This window comes from Crotalus tigris, unplaced genomic scaffold (genome assembly GCF_016545835.1).
Source record: "Crotalus tigris isolate CLP2741 ecotype Arizona unplaced genomic scaffold, ASM1654583v1 scf7180000023883.37357, whole genome shotgun sequence".
Classification (NCBI taxonomy): Eukaryota; Metazoa; Chordata; class Lepidosauria; order Squamata; family Viperidae; genus Crotalus; species Crotalus tigris.
The window spans coordinates 1-23,563 of NW_024100246.1; the positions used below are offsets into that span (position 1 = coordinate 1).

General features: G+C 46.1%; 2 protein-coding genes across 4 annotated transcripts; one reads left to right on the forward strand and one right to left on the reverse strand.

Moving 5' to 3' along the window:
- Positions 1–6: 6 nt before the first annotated feature.
- On the forward strand, positions 7–5,883 carry LOC120298434 (retinol-binding protein 3-like; the record flags this gene model as incomplete). Its single annotated transcript, XM_039322200.1, has 4 exons — positions 7–1,791; positions 2,832–3,022; positions 4,372–4,517; positions 5,204–5,883. Coding segments are annotated over 4 exons (2,448 nt in total), but the record flags the coding sequence as incomplete, so codon positions are not given.
- Positions 5,884–6,410: 527 nt separating this feature from the next.
- LOC120298435 (zinc finger protein 488-like) lies at positions 6,411–10,331 on the reverse strand. 3 transcript variants are annotated; one of them, XM_039322202.1, is made up of 2 exons: positions 10,240–10,331; positions 6,411–7,915 (listed from the first exon to the last, which is right to left on the reverse strand). In XM_039322202.1, exon 2 carries the CDS (start codon positions 7,806–7,808, stop codon positions 6,831–6,833), a length of 978 nt encoding a protein of 325 aa, XP_039178136.1. In that variant the 5' UTR covers positions 7,809–7,915; positions 10,240–10,331; the 3' UTR covers positions 6,411–6,830. The 3 variants fall into 3 exon arrangements, with proteins under 3 accessions (XP_039178136.1, XP_039178137.1, XP_039178135.1); XM_039322203.1 differs by lacking the exon at positions 10,240–10,331 and adding an exon at positions 9,533–9,655; XM_039322201.1 differs by lacking the exon at positions 10,240–10,331 and adding an exon at positions 8,611–9,442.
- Between the last annotated feature and the right edge of the window lie 13,232 nt (positions 10,332–23,563).

Genomic DNA, 23,563 nt, shown 5'->3' on the forward strand with positions numbered 1-23,563 from the left:
ATCCTGGCTGCTGTTTTTCAAGTGTCAATACTATCTGAAAATGTAGGTTACTTGCGTTTTGATCAATTTCCTGATGCTGGAGTGCTGATCAAGCTGGAGCCCTACATCATCAATCAAGTCTGGGAACCTTTGCAGGCAACAGATTATTTGATCATTGACCTGCGCTACAACCATGGTGGACCATTTTCAGATGCTGTACCAGTCCTATTATCTTACTTCCAAGATCCGTCTGCTGGTCCTGTGCATTTGTTTACCACCTATAACAGACTCACAAACCAGACCCACATTTACAACAGTAGAGTTGAATTGCTAGGCAAGCCCTATGGGACCCAGCGTGGCATCTATTTACTCACCAGCTATCTCACAGCTACAACGGCGGAGGAGTTTGCCTACCTGATGCAATCCCTCGGCCGGGCTACTCTGATTGGTGAAATTACTGCCGGCAGCCTGGCCCACTCGCACCCCTTCTGCATACTCAGATTAAAAGAAGAGGAAGGCTGCAGCCTCTTTATCAATGTGCCATTTGTCACCTTCATTGATCACCATGGTGAATATTGGCTGGATGGCGAAGTGGTGCCTGATGCCATCGTGCTGGCCGATGAGGCTCTGGAGAAAGCCCGAGAAGTGTTGGCATTCCACAGAGAGATGGGAGCACTGATTGAGGAGCTTGGGCTGTTGCTTGAAGCTCATTACGCCATACCAGAGGTGGCCACACGGGCAAGAAGCATATTAAACTCCAAGCTGGCTCAAGGAGGCTATCGCACAGCAGTGGATTTTGAAATGCTTGCCTTGCAGTTGACTACTGACCTTCAAGAAGCTTCTGGGGATCACCAGTTGCATACATCTTACAACCATGTGGAAACTTTCTTACAAGAACAGCTTCCCAACAAGACTCTGACCCCTGAGGAGATCCGCTACATAATTGAGGATCTGTTCAAGGTAGACATTTTGCCTGGCAATGTAGGATATTTGCGCTTTGACTTAATTGCTGAAGCAGAGATGATGAAGGCCATGGGACCCCAACTATTGCATATTTGGGACAAGCTTGTGACCACAGATGCTATGATTGTTGACATGCGCTACAACACGGGCAGTTATTCCACCGCAGTGCCCATCTTTTGTTCCTATTTCTTTGACAGTGAGCCCCAGCAGCACCTTTACACACTCTTTGACCGCAGCACCACTCGAAGCACAGAAGTGTGGACCTTGCCACATCTCTCTGGCAAACGATATGGCTCGGCGAAGGATATCTACATCTTAGTTAGCCACGTGAGTGGATCGGCAGCTGAAGCCTTCGTTCGCTCTCTGAAGGATCTCAATCGGGCCACAGTCATTGGGGAGCCCACGCTGGGAGGCTCGCTGTCTGCAAGTGTTTACCATTTGGGCAGCAGCCCCTTGTATGCTTCCATCCCCAGCAAGGTGGTGCTGAGCCCCGTCACAGGCAAAGTGTGGAGCCTCTCTGGCGTACAGCCACATGTCACCAGTCAGGCTTCAGAAGCCATGACTTCCGCCCTGAATATTGTTGCTTTGCGCTCCAGCCTCCCCAGCATTTTGCAGACGGTGGGCAAACTGGTGGCTGACAACTACGCTTTTGCTGATGTTGGGGCTATGGTGGCAGACAAACTTTCCGATGATGCCAAAAAAGAGACATACCGGAAGATCAATTGTGAAATGAAACTTGCTGAAAAAATTGCAGCTGACCTAAAAGCTCTTTCTGGAGATAAACACTTGAAAATAACCCATATTCCTGAGCACCCACGCAACCATATTCCAGGGATCATGCCCATGCAAGTAAGTGCCCGTTAACTTGTTTCATTAGCCACTGACATAAAACTTGTGTGAATAGGTTCATATTTACTATGGATGGGATAAATCCCTTTGAATTTGCCTCAAGAACTGGATTTGTTCAAGTAACACCTCCTAAGTTTCTACTGTAACACCTCAGTTAATATTATTTAGTTTACTGTGTTTTGTTACATTATTTTATTATTGCTTTCCCTGTGTAGCTTTGGTTTCTGTTTTTGTCTTTCATATTTTTAGCAAAATGAAAACTAGGTCAGGCATTTGGAAGCTAAGTTAATCAAGTAAGTATCATAGTGATTTATAGATTTTGCTATCATAACTATATTTAGCTCCATGAATTTTAGTCTCACTTATAACTATTTAGCTCCATTAATTTTAATCTCACTTTTACTCCAATTATAGAATTGGCAATAATGCATTCTTTTCTATTTTTTCTCACACTTATTCACTTATAATCTCGAGTGTACGGGTGTAATCTTTTAGATATTGAGCAGGGGTAACCATACTCCTGTAGTTTTTGTCCTAATACTCTCATTGTGTTATTAATATTTTATCTCACAGTTCAAATCTTACGTTTCAACTTGCAACTTTATTTGTGTTATGCTAATGCTTAACTGAGTTATAGATTGAAATCACAGGTGCACAGCTTAACAGGTTTACATTTTGATTTTGGTTTTAATCAGTATTCCGTTAAAAATAAAATTCTTGCCGTAAATATTTTAAAAATTATAAAATAATTTTAACCGACTTGTCCCAGAGGGCTCAGTGTGACTAGTTCCTGATAACCATTTCATTAAAATACAGATTAGAAAAGACATTAAATAGATAAACTTTAGTTTGAGTGATTTCCATTTATTTGTTCATTCATTCATTCATTCATTCATTCTTGTCAGTGCTGTGATGTTGACTAATTTAAGTGAAGATTTCAGTCCAGATCACCCCAACTCTCTATTTGCAAGATGTGATTTTAATGCAAGGTGGATTCTCATGTATTCTTGAAAATTACTTATTTTTAAAAAATATTTCAGATTCTTTCCCCAGAAATGTTAGAAGACCACATTAAGTTTTCTTTCCAAACCAAAGTGTTCAAGAATAACATTGGTTACCTCAGATTTGATACGTTTTGGGACGGTGACCTTTGGCCTTGGTTCTCTGAGCTGATGGTGGAAAATGTCTGGAAGAAGGTGGTCCACACGGAAGCACTAATCCTTGACATGAGGTAAACCATCCATCCTAAGCAGAATAAGCAACGAAGACAAAACTTTTGAAATATATGCTTTGCTGCAAAGATACTTGTCAAATTCCTGGGCCCAACATAATTGCAGTCTGTGTTGAGAGGCCATCATTGACCAGATTATGAGCTATGTATTCCTTGCAAGAGGGATCTACCCTTCGAGATAAATGCATGGATGGAGGTCGGGTACTGGGATGGAGGTCATAATATCAATACATCCAAAATTTGACCTCTTGGGATCTATTCAAAAATATGTGTGATCGAGGTACAGAACCTCCAATCTCTTGAATTTGAAATAAATCAGTGGGAAGATGCAGCAATGTTTTCCTCGGTGCAGTTGAGGCCCTTCTCAAAGCACAAAACCAGCACAATCAGGCTATTTGATGTTACAGCTGGTTTCTAGAAAGCCTTTTTATCAATATAAAACATAGGTTGAACGGCAGGAGCCACGTCTCCTTCGACATCTTTTTTCTGGGCCCATGAAAAGCACTACAGCCTTAGCCCGTCTGGTTCAGCCACTGTTATTATTAGACTTCAAGAAGGTCTTGGTATTTTCTCGTAAGGACATTGCAACAGTTCAGAACCACTAGGGACCCTTCAGGGTCCCATGGCATCAGCTGAAATCTGACAATTTATTTCTACCAAAGCAATACTTGAATAATAAAACTAATTACTTTTTATTAAGTGATGTGGTTTTGTAGAGCTTCTACGTCAGGATAGGCAACCTTGTCTCTTTTATGACTCGTGGACTTCAATTCCCAGAATTCCTGAGCCAGCTTGGCTCAGCTTGGAAGCTTCTCCCTTGCCCCTCAGCGTGGCTGAATCAGGAATTCTGGGAGTTGAAGTCCACGAGTCATAAAAGAGCCAAGGTTGCCTACCCCTGTTCTAGATAGATCACGAAGTCTTGCTTTGTCCTGCATTCCAGATTTCTAAATCTTTCTAGCGTATCTATGGCTTGATGAATTTTTTACAGGCAAATTTTTTAAAAAATCAGACGAAACAGAAGAACAGAAATGGGAAAGTGCGATGCAAACAGTTATTTTCTCTTTTAACTGGAGTTGGGTTATGAGATCTGGGCTGGAAAAATTCATATGACTGTTATATGGAATCAAAGAGTTAGAAATTTTCTGTCTGTTAGGGATTGTTATGGCTGCCACTTAGGGCAGTCAAGATGGTTTTGCTCTTTGTTCTGAGCATTTCAAGATATGATTGTGGATCATTTTCAGACTGCTTCGGGGGGATCAGAGACTAGAAGTTGTGATAAGGTAGGGTTGCCTAATCCCAGGTTTCCTCATCAGTGCCTGCTTCCCAAAATGTCTTCCATGCCTAACCAGGTACAACACCGGAACGGGGCCCGTCTCCTCTGTGGCAACTCTGTGCTCTTACTTCTTCGATGAAGGACATCCAGTTCTACTGGACAAAGTCTACTACAGACCCAATAATACTCCCAGTGACCTTTGGACTCTTTCCCAACTTTTAGGTAACAACATTTAAACTTGTGAATGTCAGTATTTATCTTTACCTACTGCACATTGTAGCTAAAGGTAGCACTTCAATCTATTAAACTATTGCAGACATGGGTCATAGGCTGGCATAACCCCAGAGCAAAATCATTGACTGGCACAGAGACACAAAGCCAGCTCAGCCATGTCTAAGGACCAGATCCCTAGAACAGGGGTCTCCAACACCTGGTCCGTGGACTGGTACCGGGCTGCAGCATGCCAGTAACCGGCCTGCACAAACAAGCAAAGCCTCATCTACAGGATGCAGGCAGCACACAAAACCACGCACTCTCCAGTCCATGGAAAAACCTTTCTCCATGGAACTGGTTCCTGATGCCCAAAAGGTTGGGGACCTCTGTCCTAGAACAGGGCCTGCCATGTGAGGCAGGGCCCAAGGTGCAGACTGTGGAGAGAGGCCTCAGAGACAGTCCGACACATAGTGCCCGGGTGTCGAATGAATTGCAGTTAACTGAATCATGTGGTCATTAAGCGAATCTGACTCCACTTCGCTTGTCAGACAACAGCTGGAAAAGTAGCAAATGGGGATTGCACAACCCCAGGATCACACAATGCCTATCAGAGGGATATTAATTTTAATATGGGTTCTGATCAAATTTACAGTCCGGTGAGACTGATTTTCTGCATCTTCTCCTGTCTCTTCAAGGTCAGAGGTACGGCTCCGAGAAAAGCGTGGTCATTCTCACCAGCTCTGTGACCGCTGGGACTGCTGAACAATTTGTGTCCATCATGAAGAGGCTGGGCAGAGCCTTGGTCATCGGACAAAGGACCAGTGGGGGTTGCCTCCCTCCTCAGACGTTTCATGTGGATGGGACTGGCCTCTATGTCACCATCCCAACTTCTAGATCCACTATTTCTTCTGAGGACTCTTGGGAGGGTGTCGGAGTGGATCCTCACGTGGCGGTTCCCATTGAGAAATCTCTCATCCAAGCCAAAGAGATTCTTGTTTCCCACCTCCATAGTCTGAGTTAGATTAGCAGATCAAACCAGGCGTTTGCATGAAGGCAAAAGGACATCCAGTTCCCTTCCCTTGAGACTGCATTTTGGCCTTGTAAATTCATGCCAGACATCACATCACTCTAGGTCTTCCAATATATATATATATGTATAGATAGTACAATATATATTTATATATAGTGCAATATAAATGGTGCAATATACCTATTTTTGTAATGAACAAAATTGTTGATGTCACTTCAAAAGGCTTTGGACTAAATGGAGTAATTCTTTGCCTGCCCTGCCTCAGAACAGATGTCAGTTACAAAAGTAAGATAAAATGCAAATAAAAGCACATACCATTAGTATTTGACCACTGAACACCTATTACATTAGTTGTACAACTTTGTTTCAGACTTCTGATACAACAAATATCTTTACAATCTCAATAGTAGAAAAATATATGGAATAAAACCATATTTATATTTAGAATACTGATACCCAATCCAGTTCTTAAATGTAACTTGAAGGGGTAAAATTGCTCCCTGAAATTGGTACGTGGAGGCAAGCTGTCACCCATTCAAAGATAATCTTGACCTTTATGTCACTTGTGCTATCCATAATCCACAATATGATGTGGCTGAAAAATTAGATACCTGTTGGGAGTGGTTTAATTTGGACTCTTGCACTGGATTGGATGCCCCAAAGCGATACGTCCTGCTTCTCTTATTCTCATCACTGCGCCCTCTTTCAAAAGCTTGCAGACAATTTGTGGATGTGAACTGGGAGGCTGGCATTTCCATCCTCACCTGTTCAGTCCCAGTTGAGATACCCTCCCCCGCCCTCCCGCCCTGCTTATTACTGTGTGGTGCAACACTGTGGCACAACTGAAGAGCATTTTATTACACCAGTAAAATGACATGGATTTGCTCTGATGGTCATCAGGAGTCAAGCTTAACTTAAAAGAAATTTTATCCTTTACTTCCATCCTAGGGAAGAATTTCATTCCACAATGGCTCTGGTATGGAAAAAGTTGCTGCTTCAAATTACTAAAAAAAAAATTATCAACATTTTCATAGTTTAGGTTGAATAAAATGGATCTTCAGAAAGCAAAACTTTTCTCTTTACATCTCACTGTTTATTTCCTTATAAGTGTATTTCATTTTCAGAACTGGAGCTATCTGGAGCTTGTGTAATTACATTTATTCTGAATGCTTCTACAACAGGCTGACTTTTGAAGATTCTGGTTAAATGCAGTAAAACCACAATGGAATTCAACCAACACGTGCACACAAACATATCCAACAAGCAGACATCCATTACATTACAGCTGCAGACTAGTTGTGAGAAGTCATGTGCCGAGATAAATGATGCCTTTCTCGAAAATATTCCTGGCAAACAGGACAGGACAGCTTTTCCTCCCGTCTCCTTTTCTTCTGGGATTCTGTCGAGACTTCTACCTTTTTGTGATGGGAACGCATGTGCAGCACAAGGTCCGATGTCATGTGGAAGGAAAGGCTGCACTTGGCACACCAGTTCTGGGCTGCCACACTGAAAGGGGCGAGAGTGGAAGGCAGCACTGCCCAAGAGGCAGAGGAAGCAGGGATGGCCTGCGTTCGCTCGCCTACTTCCTTTGGCCACGGGGCCGAAGAGAAAGAGAACGGGTTGCTCCAGATGGGGTTGGTTGACAGCAGCTGGAAACCGTCTGAATCACTTACCAGGAACCCAGAAGCGAGGCGGCCACTGTATGGTATGAGGTCAGTGGCACCGAGGCATTCCGGCAACTTCCTTGGGCTTCCTTTCTTGATACCCTTCAGAGGTCGAAAAGCAGCTGGAGCCCCTCCATCTTCCCGGCACTTGGCTGGTTTGCTGAAAGCACTTTTGGGTTCCCCAGCAATGCTATTGGGCCACACAGCGGAGAATGCGCTGCCAGGGGAACTCCAGACTGCAGCTTTGTCCAAACCAGCCTTCCTATTTCCTTGTTCTGCCTCTTTGATTTTCTCTACAGACCTCCTCACTTCAGTGAACGCACTCTCCTTTGGTCGCAGCACCTCCTCGACTAATATGTGTTTCCTGATACCAAACGTCCAGCAGGGTTCCCTTAAGATGTGCTCCGCGGTTCTTCCATCCTTGTATGCTGCTTCCTCCAGTAGGCAATTTGCTTTCTCACACAAGGTAGGTTTCCTGTTCTGACAGCTCTCCGTTTCATGGCTGTTCATTCTCCTCCCTTCAAAGGAAGTGACCATTTTAAACTTAAAGTCCCTAGACAAACCATGGAAATTTGTGGATTGTTCCATAAATCTGCTTTTCACCATCTTTGGAGGAAAAACTTTTCTTCAGAGCTGAACCCCGTTCTTCAGAAAGTGGAGGAAATGAGCAAGAACGCACCAGGAGGCTTTCTTGAAATCTGGAAAATCGAGTTCTAGAACAAGAGAAATCAAATAAATATAATCAATGGAACAGACTCTTGGTTGGGAGAAATTTAGTAACCAAACTAAGAGTGACCCTTGATGACCTAGATTAACATTCTGTTTTGCAAAACCATTAAAACAGCTTCTCCAAAGGTCTTGAGCAAAGGATATGTGCAAATGTTGCTGGGAATTGTTGCAGGGACATGCAGTACTGAATCTCATACTCCTCACAACGGGAGGCAATGTTTATTTTTATTATTTTTTATTAAATAAATTTATATAGCTGTCTAACACAGACATAGGTGACTCAGGTACAACATATAAAAAATCTACTGCATAATAAAAGAACATAAAAAGGGGGGGGGTTGCATGGAGCCTTCCCTCCCACACAATCCCTCTCCTCCTGCACTTCCAAACACATTCTCAGAATCAAATCTAAAGCTCTGCACTAGTGTTGTGTTTCCTCACCCTCTGACCCGTCCTCAAGGGAAAAAACACAGGAATGGAGGGGAAGATAATGAAGTTTGACCATGGATATTAGCAGAAAAGGAAAAACAGAAAACTCGACCTTCTGGATTCCTTGGAAATTAGAGCAGCAGGCAATCTGCTGCTGTCAGGATGAACACAAACACATTTTCAGGAAAAAAATAAAATAAATCACAAAAATCACTCAATGCGATGAATGCCCCATCAGACATTTTCTCACCTATGCTGCATCTTGCCTACATTTCCAGCAAATCCTGTCATAGTCTTTAATTCCTTTCTGGCAGCATCCAAAAAATTATAGGGCAGTATGTATTTCTATGGCATTCACATTTCCTTTCCTCTATAGATGAATTTCCAGAGGTGCCTACTGAGAAGTGCACATTCTAAAGAGAGCTTTAAAGAAACAACAAACTTTATTTTATATGTTCAGTTGAAGATAATTTCAGAAATAGTTTTAACATTAATTTGTAGTGTAATCCTATCTATATTGTCCCAGACGTAAAATCAGTTTATTGGCTATCATACTAACCTTAAATGGTTTTTCCAATAACCTATCATAATTTAGCACATTTTTTCCAACAATAAAACTTCTACTCTGTTCATGGTTTCTTTTTCAATAATTAGTCCCATTATGTTCCTTAATCCTTGCATGTTATTAGACAGAAGCCTAATCAACTTCGATAGGAAGTGAATACTGCAGAGAGCACGGTTAAAAAAAACTGCAAGAAAATACGTTAATAGTCCAAAAGCACCCAATAGCTTCTGCTGGACTGTTTTCTACTAATTCCAATTTTCACGCATCGATGACGTTCAGATTCAAGAGCAGAATGTCAGCAACTCGGGTTAGTCTTATTATGATTTTATCACGACTTTTTATAAAGTATATAATTCAAAGCGGCAAAGATTGCTAACACTCCGGCCCCTTATTTTCTCTATCCAACACCCCTGCGAGGCGGTTGAGCCGAGAGGGACCGGCCCAACTAACCCGCGAAGCAGCGCTCCGGGACCGCGAGAGAGGAGCGGCGGAAGCGACGCCCGAGTCCGGGAGGCGCCCGGCTTCCCCCACGTCGACCCTCCCCGGCCGAGCGGCTCCCCGCCTACCGCCCCGGCCCTCCTGCGCAGCCCCCAGCCCCGCGACCCACCTCCTCCTCCTCCTCCTCCGGCCGCCCCCCGCCTGCTCGTCCGGCAGGCCGATCTCGCCCGCGCCCAACCTGCGGAGGAGAGGCCGCTCCGTCCCGCGCAGGTGGACCCGGCGAGTGCGCAGCCAGGGAGCGCCCGCCACGCGCGGAGGAGTGGAGAGCCGGGCGGGGGGGGGGGCGGGCAGGACTCAGCCTGGACTAAACTAGGCGGGGCGCCGCGAGCTTTGCGAGGGGTGGGCGAGGGCGGGAGTGCGGAGCCCCCGCCCCAGCCCGGCCGAAAAAGGCGCAGCCGAAAGGCAGAACTAGGGGGGGAGGGCGCGCTGCCCCCGAGCGGCGCCCCCGGTCGGGAAGCCCCGCGCGGTCCGGCATCAGCTCGCAGGCAGGAAACTTTTGCGGCGGAGCGAGCGCCTCTCCTCGGCTGTGGGGGCCCAGGTGGCGGGGCGGGCTGGGGCCCCGAGAGTCGCCCTGCGGAGCCCCGGATTCCTCCCAGTGGGGCTTTCTAAAATCTCCGCGGCAGATGCCCCGGAGCCTCCGGGATCAGCGGCGCTCGGCGGAGCTGCCCTCGAGAAGGGTCCCCGATCCATTGGACCGTTGGCGCCCGCTTCGACGTCTGCTTCGGGAAGCCTCTCGCCCGGTGCGTCCGGAGAGCGCCAGGATCGCAGTGATTTGTAGCGCTCGGTCGTTCTCCCCCCTCGGCTGCCTAGACCAACCTTTGTCGGGCTGGGAGCGTGGAGATGTCTGCAGGGGAATTCTGGAAGTTGAAGGTCCCTCCCTCCCGTTCCCGCTCCCTCCGGTCTTAAAGCTGCCGAGGTCGAGAAAGGCCGGCCTGGGCGAAGAGACTGGGGGTCCTTTCCCGAGCGCCGCCTCGGGCTCTCCTCCCTCTGACCACAGCGTGGGCTTTTGTGACTGTCCGAACACCCAGCTACCATGGTGTGTGTGTGTGTGTGTGTGTGTGTGTGTGTGTGTGTGTGTGTGTGTGTGTGTGTGTGTGTAGTTTGCGTGTGTGTGTGTGTGTGTAGTGTGGGTGTGTGTGTGTGTGTGTGTGTAGTTTGCGGTTTCCGCTGGCCAAGAGTTGAGCTGGACCCCATTCTTGGCTGTTGCTGCTGCTCCTGCCGCCTTGAGGTGGGCGCGCCGTTTGGCCCACTCCGAGGGCTGCTTGCTTCTGATCACCGTAGCTGCTGCCCAGTTAGCACCAGTTGGAGATGGTTTGCTCCTGGTTGCTTCCTTCTATTTCAACTCCTATCAACCCAAATGATAACTCCAAGAGTGTGGAGGGGAGCACCCACAATGCTTGCAACCTTAACAGTGGCCAAAAGAGCCCTTTAAAGCACCCACCTCCCTGCCCCATGTACATTAAGAATGGTTTGTTGTGACACTCACTGAGAAGGAAAATTCACCTGTTCTTATGTCTTGTCCTGGGTTCAAGTTGCAAGAGCAGCACATTGAACAGCCTCATTCCTGGGGCATAACAGAGGTCAAGCAAGCTTTTCTGAAAGCTCAAGGCCCAGTGGATGGCACTGAGCCTTTAGGGGTGCCCATCACTCCATCTAGTTCTCTCGACAGTCTTCCTATCTGGTTGAGAATGCAACACAGACATTTTTTGGAAACAATCAAGAAGCAGCAGAAAAGCCACAGAATCTATTATATCCTCCCCATGCAAGTAGAGCAGCAAAATTAAGCTTGATTATACTATGAGTTTGTTAATATTTATGTGAGTTTTTATAATTTATTCCCTCTCCTCCTTTCCCTTATATCAACTGAGAGAGTGGAGAAATTCAGATTCTCACTACCAGGAACCCTTTAGCCCTTCAGGTTTGCCGGCTGGCATTTTCTGGGCTTTTCTGCAAGGATTAGAGGGTGGGGATTTGGTTTGACTGCTGAGGCCAATCCTGCCTCCTGCTTGGGTGAAACAGTCCCTGCCTCCAGCAGGACTCTGTCCTGGGCTCCAGGCTGGCTTTGTCCTAAATGTGTTTTCTTCTCCCACAATGGCCTCTTTTTCCTCTCTCCTGTGAAAAAGACCTCCCCCCCCCCAAATCCAGATAGAGTCTCTTCGTAGCAGGAGTCCACCTGAGTCAGCTGCTTTTCCTTCAGAGGGGGAAAAAAATCAACCTGGGAGAGAACTGCTCATAAAGAGGCTGCAAAGCACTCCTTTCACCAATAACAGGACCATGCAATTCCTGGGCAGGCTTCGACACATGTGTTAAAAAGTTTCAAACGGATTTCAATCCTTTCACATTAAAAAAGGAAAATTGCATGGTCATAGTTTGACAATGGATGTGATGCAGCTTGCAAGTACTAGAGAGCAGGGGAAAAAATGGCATGAAGTACCACATATTTTGTGGAGCTACTCCATTTCTGAACTAATCAACAGATGGAAACTAATCAAGGAGAGAAGCCACCTGGAACTAAGGAGCTATTTCCGGACAGTGAGAACAATTAGTCAGTGGAACCACTTGCCTTCAGAAGTTGTGGGCCCTCCCATCACTGGAGGTTAAAGAAGAGATTAAACAGCCACTTGTCTGAAATGGTACAGGGTCTCCTGCCTGAGCAGGGAGTTGGATTAGAAGAGCTCCGAGATCCCTTCCAACTCTGTTATTCTTCAAAAGATTTTAATCCAGACTCTGCATGTGGCATCCACCAGCATTTCCCACGGACTGAACTAGCTCCTAATTCAACAAGTTCAAGTTTCATCCCACTTCAACAAGCGCCTAACAACCATTGTATCCCACATAATTACATGCTCCATTCACATATGCATGAAGCACCTCTGGAGCACCAGCTGTCAGACAGCACGAGGCCTTGGAATGCTTGCGTTAAAGATGACTGATAGGAAAGCAAATGAAGGGATGTTTCACGTGGAACATTCCCTTTTCTCCTTTCAACGGGGTCCAATGACAGCTCTAAAAATGATCGTAATAACTGAAGAATTTTGCTCTATCATGGAATTCATTGAGAAATTCACATGTGAACCGGATGTGTAACTAAAAGCAGCAATTATATTTGCAAGTAGTGTCTGGTGCTAATTTTTAATTCTTTCATCATAAGCATTGGATGGAAATAATTTATGGATGTATATTGCAAATGATTTTTGGCACAGCTGGTACACAAAATATAACCATCAAATGTCTTGTCACAATCTAATAGCCCTGAACTGGGATTCACCTCATTGCTTTTGAAAGATGTCACTCCATATAAATGCCTTTAATGCCTGGTAGAAAAATTTTATGAGCACATTGACAAATGAAATAACGGGAATCTGATTAATGCTCAAGTAAAATGAATGTTAGCTAATGGGAAGTGAAAGAGGAAAGAAAGATTGTGTTGTGATAGTTTATCCAACCAAATTGCAGTTAAGAAGAAAAAAAAGATAAAAATATTGCTTGCACAATGAGGTTTTACTGTTAAGAAAAGAAAAAAAGGGAGGGCAATGTCATCCTCCCCCACTCCCAGGATTGCTGCAGCCGAGGAGTCTCCAAAGTGCAGAGTAGCAGCAAAAGCACCAGCACTCCATGCTTCTCTTAAGGGGTAAGAATAGCAGGTGGCTGCATTGAGTAGCGGTTGTTGCCTTCATTTTGGTGCGGGAGACCGAGGTTCAAATCCCAGCTGGTACCTACATTCCCAGCTGTGGTCCTTTTCATTTAAAAATATTTTTCTTTGAGCTGACCTGTTTTTCTTTTAATGGGGATGTTGGTTAGAAATATCTGGAGGAGGCTTTCATCCTGCAGTGGATAGATAATGGCTAAAATGATGATTATATATATATCATCAAACACACACACACAGAGGTTTGTCACACAGTCAGCCAGATTTTCAGACGGGATTTGGCATTTCTGTTGACTTATTGAGTCCTTCCCAAGGAGTTGGGAGAGGCAGATGTTTGATGGTGGTACAGAGATTGTCGCAAGATGTAAAGCTACCATTTGCAATTTTGCAAATGGTGAAATTGTCAATGCTGACAGTGTTTAAGTTTTGGGATTCGAGTTACAAATGTAATGGAGCCTGCCAATTATATTCGTAACCCAAGGATTTGTTGGAGTGAATCAAGTTAAATGAAAGTGAAAACTCCCTGCCTTTGCTCATGCATTTGCTAACCAAATGCGCGGGTTGTAATGTGCACGAGGCATCTCAAGGTGGGTGCTTCCAATCACCCAAGGCTCATGCTTCCCCTGCCCCCCCCCCAATCCTACCCAACCAGGTCCATTTACCTTTTGAAGATCTCAATGAGCTGTCTCCTTTCCAGCCTCTCTATTGTGGTTTCGCCTTGAGCAAAGGCTTACCAAAAACGGAGCATGGGAGAACACGACAGTGTCTCTGTTTTCAGCCCTTGCTTCTGAAAACGGAGCCGAGGTGAAAATGGAGCCCGGGAGGGACATCAGCGGCTGTTTTTGGTGCAGCTTCATTTTTGATGGCATGGGCATTTTGCAAAGATGATCGGAGCCTAGAGGGAGATTGTGTCCCTCTAGCCTCTGATATTCTTTGCAAAAAGCCTTTGCCGGCAAAAATGCAGTCCAGAAGGGATGCGCTGCCCCAGGCTTTGTTCTTGCTGGCAAAGGCTTTTTGCAAAGATGATTGGAGCCTAAAAGGATGCAATCTCTCGCTCCTGCAGACTTCAGCAAGTAAACGGCAAATGGAGAGAGGGCCTGAAGAAGCAAAGTTCCCTGTTTGCAAAGCTTGTTGTTGCAGATCTCATCCAGGCCCCAATTCACAAAGAACACAGGGGTAAAGTAGCGCAAGAAACCGAAGACTAGTTAGATCTTCACAAGGTGAGTCTCCATAGGCCCAGTGCCTGTGGAGACCCAGCAGGGGGTTGGGGGGGAAGAAATAGGGTGAATGTTGTGGTGTCTCTGCGGTCATTCTAAAGATGAGCAACTGCTGCGGTGCTACAATATTCATAACTTTGGGACTGTGTTGTAAGTACTGGGGGGGGTGTTATGTCTTAATTTTGAACGGTCGCTAAATGAACTGTCGTAATTCGAGGATTTTGTGTAATTTCCTATAATTTTATATGTTTATCTGTGATAAATTAGATATTTATTAATAAATAATAAATTAATATAGAAAAATATATATTGCCTATTACAAATATTTGCTCCTCGAAGCACGAAGCTGAAGACACCAGCCTGAAGATGACGAATGGGACTTCGTCGAAACGTCGCCAAGACACTTCCAATTTTACTGTGGGAGAAAACCCAAATAACCAAAGACCTACATACAAACACCCGCGAAAACCTCAGAAAACAAATATTACAAATATATTTCTATTTCTATTATCGTTGTAGAAGAAATATGTCATATTAATCTAAAAAGCATACTGGATGGCTGGATAGTGTGGTGATTAGAGTCTTGAGTCTAGAAAACTACACTTCAAATTCTGGCTGGTTGCATTTTTTTTTGTTTATTTATAGTAAATTATATTGGATGTGTTTGTGTCTTAACCTAATTTTTGATTTGTTTTTCCAGTATTGATCAGTTCGAAGGACTTTCCCTTTTTTTGCCTCCTTTGTCCTGGCAATACTCCGATCAGGTGGGGAGAGGGAGGGAGTGAGGGCGGCCAAGGACGTGCTGGCCTTATAATAATAATAATAATAGTAAAGTTGGAAGGGACCTTGGAGGTCATCTAGTCCAACCCCCTGCTCGGGCAGGAAACCCTACACCATTTCGGACAAATGGCTGTCCAGTCTCTTCTTAAAAACTTCCAGTGTTGGAGCATTTACTGCTTCTGGAGGCAATCTGTTCCACTGATTAATTGTTCTCACTGTCAGGAAGTTTCTCCTTAGTTCTAGGTTGCTTCTCTCTTGATTAGTTTCCACCCGTTGCTTCTTGTCCTGCCTTCAGGTGCTTTGGAAAATAGCTTAATTCCCTCTTCTTTATGGCAGCCCCTGAGATATTGGAATACTGCTATCATGTCCCCCCTTGTCCTTCTCTTCATTAAACTAGACATACCCAATTCTAGCAATCGTTCCTTATATGTTTTAGCCTCCAGTCCCCTAATCATCTTTGTTGCTCTTCTCTGTACTCTTTCTAGAGTCTCAAAATCTTTTTTACATCGTGGTGACCAAAACTGGATGCAGTATTCCAAGTGTGGCCTTACCAAGGCATTAAAGAGTGGTATTAATACTTCACGTGATCTTGATTCTATCCCTGTTAATGCAGCCTAGCACTGTGTTGGCCTTTTTGGCAGCTGCAGCACACGGCTGGCTCATATTTAAGTGATTGTCTACTAGGACTCCGAGGTCCCTCTCACAGTTACTACTTGCTTAGTATCATCACTTTCTCTGCCAGGGTTTATTGGGTTTTGTTGTGATAACGCGGTTTCCTCAACCGAACTATAGAAAAAAAAGGAGAAAAGGTGAAATTACTGTTTAGCACAATTACATTTTATTGCTTAGAATAACAACAATAAAACAAAACGCAGGGAGGGCAAAGTGCTGACAATCGCTCGCCCCCTGCTTTTTGCCCAGGATCTTGGAGACCGAGGAGCGAAGCCCCGCATTGCAGAGCGGCAGCAAAAGCACCTGCCCCTCTATGCTCCTCTCCGGGGGACGAGCGGCTTCCTTCGGCCTTCTCCGCATGGCCGCCGGCTTCTTTTGTGCACGGTCTCTCTGAGAGACCTTACGGTATGGTCGACTTCCTGTCCGCTCTCCGTTACCGTCCCCCAGTGCCTTTGAAAGCGACCTTCTCATCATGGTCTACTTCCTGTTATGCCGCCTTAGTTATCCCCCAACTTCCTTTCGCAGCGACCTTCTCGGCATGGCCGACCTCGGCGGCCGTCCCCAGTACCTTTGGAAAAACGACCCTTCCATCATGGCTGACTTCCTGTCAGTCAGTCGAAGCTGTTCCCCCACTTCCTGTCTATTTGCAACATGGCCCCTGCTTTTCCCCGTCCTCTTTTCTCCTCTACACAGCCGGAATGCACGTCTACCGTCAAGGCCGCAAGTCGGAGACATAGAAGCCTGGTAGTGCCGCAGGTGAGCCGGGTCAGCCCTACATTTTCTGATTCCCGAAGAGCCGTGGTCGAAACAGCCCCTGAAGTCTATGGTAGAAACAAATATTTTTTTTATTACCGTTACCCTAGTGGGGGATCCCCACCTGCTCCATCCCCCGTCACTCTGGCCACTCATTTGCTCGTCGCCCATAACCTTGTTCCTCGCTGCTTCTGTAAGGAGGCGGCTGAGAACCGGTGATGGTGGCCACCAAAAGTTGGGAGGCCGGGTCTCTTTGTACTCTTTCCCTTTCAGCTTTAGAAAAACCAGGGGAAAATGAGGAACGTAGAGATAAAGTTCGCGTATTTCAATCGCATACGTCAGGGTTGTTTCTGCAGGCTCAGCCGCGGCTTCTGCAGTGCTGCAAAGATTCTGGAGCTCATTTCTAGAGCCGGGGCGGGCGCGGCTCGGCGCATGCAAGGCTTTTGGGGCCCGGGAAGGGGGTTTCGTCCCGTCTCGGAGGTCTCCTCGAGGGCTGCCAAGCAAGGCCGCTGTCATTTCGTGGCGTTTCCCCAGCGCTTGGGATTTTCGGATATAGAGGAATGGGTCGTATTGAGCTTCTCTGTATTCGATCATAAATGGGTTCCGTTTAGAAGTATACCCCACCCACCCACGTCACCCAAACCTGTTTAGGCCAAGATGTTTTTATTCAACAATGTTTTTCCCCCCCGAGGTGCTGTTTCAAGAGGCAACTGGACTTCCTTGTTTTTCTTTGAAGACGTTTCGCTTCTCGTCCAAGAAGCTTCTTGGATGAGAAGCGAAACGTCTTCAAAGAAAAACAAGAAAATCCAGTTGCCTCTTGAAAAAGCAGCTTTGTGGCAACCATGCCCTGGGTGACTGAGAATCTCCGTAGAGATTCAGCATTATTTTTGGTTGACCTGTCCTGCTATTTCTTTAATGAGGTTATATGTATTTATTTATATTTAATGTTTCTGAAACATATTTCTCAGAAATAACTATATGTTAATACATGCTAAGTATTATTTAATTGAAAAAATGTATACTAATAAATATAAACTAATATAAAAATGAATATATATAATGGCAATGTACATAATATATTGATACCTTAGGTTTATTATTAAAAATATAGAAAAAAAAGGATGAGACAAGAGAAGTTGGAACTAATGGAATTTATTTTTTTATTAGATTTGTTTGCCACCCATCTCACTTTGTAGAACTTTGTAGACCTTTGTCCAAAGAGAGTCAGGGTTAGGAAGGGCAGGAGATCCCTTCCCTTTCTCTCCAGGTTTGCCGGAAACAACCTGCCCATCTCCCAGATGTACAAAAAATTAAATCAGGTTTCTCTTGAGGCAACAGAAGACTCGAATCTTTGCAGAGTCTGGCTTGCAATTTTGCTAAGTTCCCCCAGTCACAACTGCACTCACAGATGTAGCGGACGTGTGGGCAAAACGGGAGGATTAGGTCCTAGTATATAAGTCTTTTGGGAAAAGCAGTGGAGAAAGGAGGTTTTGCTCTCTGGATTTCCTACCTAGAGCCCCTTCCCCAATAATAATAATATAATAATAATAATAATAATAATAATAGTAGTAGTAGTAGTAGTAGTAGTAGTAGTAGTAAAGTTGGAAGGGACCTTGGAGGTCATCTAGTCCAACCCCCTGCTCAGGCAGGAAACCTATACCATTTCGGACAAATGGCTGTCCAGTCTCTTCTTGAAAACTTCCAGTGTTGGAGCATTCACCACTTCTGGAGGCAGGTTGTTCCACTGGTTAATTGTTCTGTCAGGAAGTTTCTCCTTAGTTCTAGGTTGCTTCTCTCCTTGCTTAGTTTCCACCCGTTGCTTCTTGTCCTGCGTTCAGGCGCCTTGGAAAATAGCTTGACTCCCTCTCCTTTGTGGCAACCCCTGAGATATTGGAACACTGCTATCATGTCCCCCCTCCCCTCATCCTTCTCTTCATTAAACTAGACATCCACAATTCCAGCAACAGTTCCTTATATGTTTTAGCCTCCAGTCCCCTGATCATCTTTGTTGCTCTTCTCTGTACTCTTTCTAGAGTCTCAACATCTTTTTTACATCGTGGTGACCAAAACTGGATGCAGTATTCCAGGTGTGGCCTTACCAAGGCATTATAAAGTGGTATTAACACTTCATGTGATCTTGATTCTATGCCTCTGTTAATGCAGCCTAGCACTGTGTTGGCTTTTTTGCAACCTAGCACACTGCTGGCTCATATTTAAATGATTGTCCACTAGGACTCTGAGGTCCCTTTCACAGTTACTACTATTGAGCAAGGTACCCCCTATATTATACCTGTGCATTTGGTTTTCTTGCCTAAATGTAGAACCTTGCTTTTTTCACCATTGAATTTCATTTTGTTAGATAGAGCCCAGTGTTCAAGTCTGTCCAGATCCTTCTGTATCTTAAGCCTGTCTTCTGGAGTGTTGGCTATTCCTGCAAGCTTGGTATCGTCTGCAAATTTGATGAGTTCCCCATCTATCACCTCGTCCAAATTGTTGATGAAGATGTTGAAGAACAGAACAGAGCCCTGGGGCACCCCACTACACACTTCCCTCCATGTAGATGCGGTTCCAATGAGGACCACAGGGTCGGGTCAAAGGTCAAGCAGGGGTCAAAGGTCAAGGAGTAGGGTCGGGTCAATGGGTAGGGTCGGGGGCAAGAGTAAAGTGGTGGGGTCAAGGGGTAAGGTCCAGGGGTAGGGTGAAAAGTTGGGTCACGGGTCAAGGTTGGGGTCAAAGGTCAAGGGATAGGGACAAAGGCTGATGTCAAGGGCGAAGGGGTCGGGTCAAACGTCAAGTTTCATGGTCAAAAGACAAGTGGTTGGGACAAAGGTCACCGGCAGGAGCAAACGGCAAGTGGTGGGATCAAAGGTCAAGTGGCAGGGTCAAAGGTCAACTGCTGAGATCGCCAGGTGGGAGCAAAGGTCAAGTGGTATGGTCAAAGGTCGAGGCATCAGGTCAAAGGTCAAGTGGTTGGGTCAAAGGTCAAGTGCCAGGGTCACCCGGCAGGAGCAAGGGTTGGGCAGTGGGGTCAAAGGTCACGGCCATGGTAGGGTCAAAGGTCACGGCCATGGTAGGGTCAAAGGTCAAGGGGTCATGTTGAAGGCTGGGGGCTGGCGTCAAAGGTCAACGACTGGGCCAAAGGTAGTTGGGTCACTGGTAGTAGTAAAGGTCAAGTGGTTGGGTCAAAGGTCAAGGGTTGGATCAAAGGTCAAGCGCTGGGGTAATCAGGCAGGAAAAAAGTCGATTGGTAGGGTCAAAGGTCAATGGATCATGTCAAAGGTCAAGGGCTGGGGTCAAAGGTTAAGTGCCGGGTAGAAGCAAAGCCTAAGTTAAGCCTGGGTTCAAATCCCTTAAATTCAATGTGTTGGGGGTTTAGGGTTTAGCTCTGATGCATTTGTCTTTATCCCTCTTTTGGGGCAAGAAGGGCAAAAGTTGAGGGATCAAGTCAAGGGTCAAGGGGCCAGGTCAAAGGTCAAGGGGTGGGGGTCAAAGGGTTAGGGGTAGGTCAGGGGTAGGCAACCTTGGCTCTTTGATGACTAGTGCACCAACTCCCAGAATTCCTGAGCCAGCCCTGCTAAGGGACAGAAAACTGGTCAAATCGGATACTGCGGCCAGAAAAATAAATAAACCTCTTTAATGGCGTTGTAAGATGATTATTCTTGATTATTAAAACCTTATTAACAGGGCCTTAACTCGGTTTAAGATTGGAACCAGGATTTTTTCTGCGCCCGTGGCGCACCGACCGGGCCCCCCGTCGCCACGTTAATATTAATAATAAGGCGTTAAGAATAAAAATAGAGAAGAATAAGCTTCAAATGCTATTCAAAAGTATTTATTTCTTTGGGCGGCAGCAGTACCCGCTTTTGACCACAGGAGGGCAGTGTTTCCCGTCCCATAGCGTTACCAGGGAGGCCGTCGTAGGCCACTTGCCCAGGATCGGGACACCGAGAAGCTAAGCCCCAAAGCGCAGAGCGTCAGCCAAAGGGTCGCCGCTCTATGCTCCTCCGAAAGGGACGGGCCGCTTCCCTCGGCCTTCTGCGCATGTCGGCCGGCTGGTTCTTCGCGAATAATCTGCGAGAGGCCCTCTCTGGACGGCGGGCTTCCTGCCCGTCGGTATCGGCCGTCCCCCAGGTGCTGCGGTAAAAGGACCTTTCCATCATGTCCGACTTCCGTCCCTTCGTAATTAATCTTTCCCCCTACTTCCTTTCGGGTAGACCTCCTCAGCATGTCCGACTTCCTGTCCGCGCAAATTCGCCGTCCTCCAGGGTCTCTGAATTGCGACCTTTCCAATATGGCCGACTTCCGGTCCGTCCTACTTAATCGTCCACCCACTTCCTTTTTTCCGGGGACCTTCTGGGCAGGGCGGACTCCACGTCCGATCAACGAGGTAAGCCTTGAAAACCCCATTCAAAAGGCTTATTTCCCTTGGCGGCCGCAATACCCGTCCCATAGCATTTACCATCGAGGCCACCGTAGCCTTTTCCACGGCCTCAATGCCGCGATAGCTAATGCCGCGATAGCTAAGGGAGGGAAAACAGTGCCCTCCCGTGGCCAAGCCGAGTATAGCAGCCACCAAAAGAAATAAACCTTTGAAAATGGCAAAAGGGCCTCCTATCGCCCTATTAATATTAATAAGAGGCTACTAATAAAGACGGGGGGGGGAATAAATAGTCTTAAAATCCCATTTAAAAGCTTTACTTTTTTCGGCGACCGCAGTACCCGATTTCGACCACAGGAGGGCACAGTTTTCCGTCCCGTAGCACGACCACCGAGGACGACGACGACGACGTTCCCAGTACGGCCGGGTTCCTGTCCATCCGCCGAGGCCGTCCCCAACTTCCTGTCCGTTCCCTGCTTTTTCCCGTGCTCTTTTCTGCACTACGTTGACGGAGCGGACGTCTACCGGCGAGGCCTCAGGAAGGAAAAAAGGAAGCCTGCTACTGCCTCAGGTGAGCCGAGCCGTCCCCGCATTTCCTGATTCCAAAAAGATACCGGCTTTCTCTGTTACGTAGTTAGCGGGGGATCCCCACCTTCCCCCGCCTCCTCCCCGGCCACTCGTTTGGTCCTCTCCCCTAAGATGTCCGTCTGGCCTTTGGCCGCCCCCGTCCGTAAGAATGCGACCGAGAACCGGTGGCGGCGGCGGAGGTTGTGAGACCTGGTCTCTTTGCGCTCTTTCCCTTTCAGCTATAGGGGCTAAATTGGGAACGTAGAGACGAAGTTAGCTTGTTTTAATAAGACACTTCGGGGTCGTTTACGCGAGCTGAGCCGCGGCTTCTTTTTAGCTCCTTTTTAGAGGCGGGGCCGGCGGGGCACGCTCCAGGCTTTTGGCGTCCGGGTCGGGAAGGGGGTTCCGACCCGTCTCGGAGGTCTCCTCGAAGGCTGCCAAGCAAGGCAGCCGTTGAATGGTGTTTTCCCAGCGCCCGAGTCCCGGATGTAGAAGAACCAGTCGTATCGCGCTTCCCTGTGTTACACCTTAAAGAGGTTGCTCCTCCTAAAAGTGCACCCCGCTCGCCCCCTTCAAGCAAATCCAGGTGTTTTTATTCAAGAATAGTTTTGTTTGTCCTGCCCTGCTATTTCTTTAAGGAGATCGTACGTATGTAGGTTTGTATTTAGGTTTGAGGTTTCTAAACTATATTTCTTAGAGATCCCTATGTATTAATCTAGGTGCAATATCAAATCTCTATTTGAAATTGTGAGCATTTTTATTAAGAAACGATCGATATAAAAATAAATGCAGTTTATTTTGAAAATGTGTATAACCTATCGTTCCCTTCTGGGTTTATCATTTAAAGGATGGATAAAAGGGATGAGACGTGAGAAGTTGCAACTAATGGCTTTTATTATTTTGTTCGCCGTCCATCTAACTTTGTAAACCTTCGTCCAAAATAAGTCAGGGTTAGGAAGGATAGGAGATTCCTTCCTTTCCTCTCCAGGTTGCCGTAAACAGCCCACCCACCGCCCAGAGGTAAGAGAAAGGTAAAGCAGGTCTCTCTGGGGGAAGCAGGAGACCCGGGTCTTTGCAGAGTCACTTAAAGATTAGGATTCCACTTAGGATTAGGGTTACGTCACCATGAACTCCTAGATCAAATTGGACATCACCAACAAACTCAGAGTGCTTGGGTATGGTTAGGAGGGCACTGACTTTTCTAGGCTGCCCTATCTATGTTTCCTGGTAAAATACATGGGAAAATCCCATTGGAGGAAAATCCCACTTAGGGTTAGGGTTAGGTCACCATGAACTTGGAGAGCAAAATGGACATCGCCAACAAACTCGGAGTGCTGGGGTATGGTTTAGGAGGGCACTGAGAAAGAAAAACTGAAAAGAGGCTGAAAAAACTTTTTCTCTCCCATCTTCTCCTAGGCTGCCCTATCTAGGTTTCTTGGATAAATACATGGGAAAATCCCATGGAGGAAAATTCCACTTAGGGTTAGGGTTAGTTCACCGTGAACCCGTATAGCAAAATGGACATTGCCAACAAATTTGGAGTTCTTGAGTATGGTTAGGAGGACACTGACTTTTCTACCCTGCCCTATCTATGTTTCCTGGGAAAATACATGGAAAAATCTCATTGGAGGAATATTCCACTTAGGGTTAGGGTTAAGTCCCCGGAACTCTTTAAGCAAAATGGACATCTCGCCAAGAAACGAGAGTGCTTGGGTATGGTTATGAGGGCCTGACTTTTCTAGGCTGCCCTTTCTATGTTTCCTGGTAAAATACATGGAAAATCCCCATTGGTAGGAAATTCCACTTAGGGTTAGGGTACCGTCACCATGAACTCCTAGAGCAAAATGAACATCGACAACAAACTTGGAGTGCTTGGGTATGGTTAGGAGGGCACTGACTTTTCTAGGCTGCCCTATGTATGTTTCCTGGTAAAATACATGGGAAAATCCCATTGGAGAAAAATTCCACTTGGGTTAGGGTTACGTCACTGTGAACTCTTAGAGCAAAATGGACATCGCCAACAAACTCGGAGTGCTTGGGTATGGTTAGGAAGGCACTGACTTTTCTAGGCTGCCCTATGTATGTTTCCTGGTAAAATACATGGGAAAATCCCATTGGAGGAAA

Bases quoted from the DNA above. Each gene is read 5' to 3' on its own strand.
- LOC120298435 (XM_039322202.1), bottom strand. From the start codon at position 7,808: ATGGTGAAAAGCAGATTTATGGAACAATCCACAAATTTCCATGGTTTG.